Source organism: Pinus tabuliformis, chromosome 2_1 (assembly GCF_031772625.1).
Source record: "Pinus tabuliformis cultivar Carrire ecotype Pingquan chromosome 2_1, CPIR1, whole genome shotgun sequence".
Classification (NCBI taxonomy): Eukaryota; Viridiplantae; Streptophyta; class Pinopsida; order Pinales; family Pinaceae; genus Pinus; species Pinus tabuliformis.
Window position 1 is genome coordinate 397,089,085 of NC_142299.1, and position 1,603 is coordinate 397,090,687.

The window sequence follows — 1,603 nt, forward strand, 5'->3', positions numbered from 1 at the left end:
ATGTATTCCAGAATGTTCTATTAGAGAGAACTTAATCTAGGAAAAGCATAGTGGAGGTTTAGCCGGGAATTTTGGCATAGACAAGACCTTGGATCAGTTGAGCCACTTCTACTATTAGCCAAAGATGCACAGAGATGTACAAAGGTTTGTAACTAGATGCAAAATGTGTCAGCTTGCAAAGGGACGTAGCCAAACACAGGGTTGTATACGCCCTTACCCATTCCAAACATACCATGGGATGTAGTCCATTTAGACTTTATCTTAGGTCTGTCGAAGACACAATGGGGATTCGATTCGATCATGGTGGTGGTGGATTGATTCACTAAAATGGAACATTTCATTCCATGTAGGAAAACCAGTGACTCCACACATGTTGCGCATTTGTTCTTTACCAAGATAGTTAGATTACATGGATTTCCAAAGTCTATTGTTTTAGATCAAGATGTTAAATTTACAAGACATTTTTGGTGAACCTTATGGAAAAAATTAGACACAAAACTAAACTTCATCTTAGCTTATCATCCATAGAGCGATGGACAAACCGAAGTGGTGAACCGGAGTCTAGGAGATTTATTGAGGAGTTTGGTTGGAAAAAACTCTCGACAGCAGGATCGTGTTCTTGCACAAGTGGACTTTTCTTATAACGATTCTCCCAACCGAAGCACAGGCAGTAGTCCTTTCCAGATCCTATACAGAATGCACCCATGTGGAGTACATGAGTTACAGGATTTGGGATAGTTGGAGTGCAGGAGTGCTAATGGTGGCAATCAGTGATCTTCATGAACAGGTGAAATTAAAATTACAGAACAACAACCAAAGATACAAGAAAAAGGCAGATTTGAAAAGGAGGGAGGTGCAATTCAATGTGGGAGATCTGGTATTAGCATACCTACACAAAGATAGGTTTCCTAAAGGCGATTACAACAATTTGAAACAAAAAAGGATTAGGCCTTGCAGGATTCTTCGGAAATTTTCTGCAAATGCTTATAAATTGCAGTTACCCCCAGGCATTAGAATTTCACCCATTTTCAATGTAGCAAACCTGTACCCCTACATTGTGGCAAAGGACGAAGATAGCTTAGAAAGACGAACATGGGACACCCAGAAAGAGAATGACACATGGATTAAACAAACGCCCCCAATAAAGCCTCTAGCGATCAAACAGATCCTAGACACCCAGGTGGCTAGACGGACTCGACAAAAGGAATATTTGCAGTACCTAGTCAAGTGGAAGGTTCATCTAATTGAAGATAGTTCTTGGTTAGATGCTGGCCAGATTCAGAGCACCGAGTACTCCATTGACGAGCTCATGGACAAGAGCCATGAATTTCATTTACCCCAAGAGCCTGATGTAGGAGCATTCGAATGAAGAGGCGATAGCTGGGAAGTATTTCTGTTCTGTTTTAATTTGTTTCATTTTGAATTAAGGTTGAATTAGCCATTATTATTTCTTAAATTAGGAAAATAGATTAAGTTAGGATTAGTTAAGAACTGTTTGAAGAAATTGTTGAGAAATTGTTTCATAACTGAGGAATAGTTCCTTGAACTATAAAAGAAACTGCTAATGATGTATTGAAAAGGAAAACAAGAGAGAAGAGTAGGA

The 1,603-nt window shown here is 39.3% G+C and overlaps 1 protein-coding gene across 1 annotated transcript; it reads left to right on the forward strand.

Moving 5' to 3' along the window:
- Positions 1-757: 757 nt before the first annotated feature.
- LOC149200522 (uncharacterized) lies at positions 758-1,369 on the forward strand. The gene has a single exon (XM_089400967.1). It carries the CDS (start codon positions 758-760, stop codon positions 1,367-1,369), a length of 612 nt encoding a protein of 203 aa, XP_089257093.1.
- Positions 1,370-1,603: the final 234 nt, after the last annotated feature.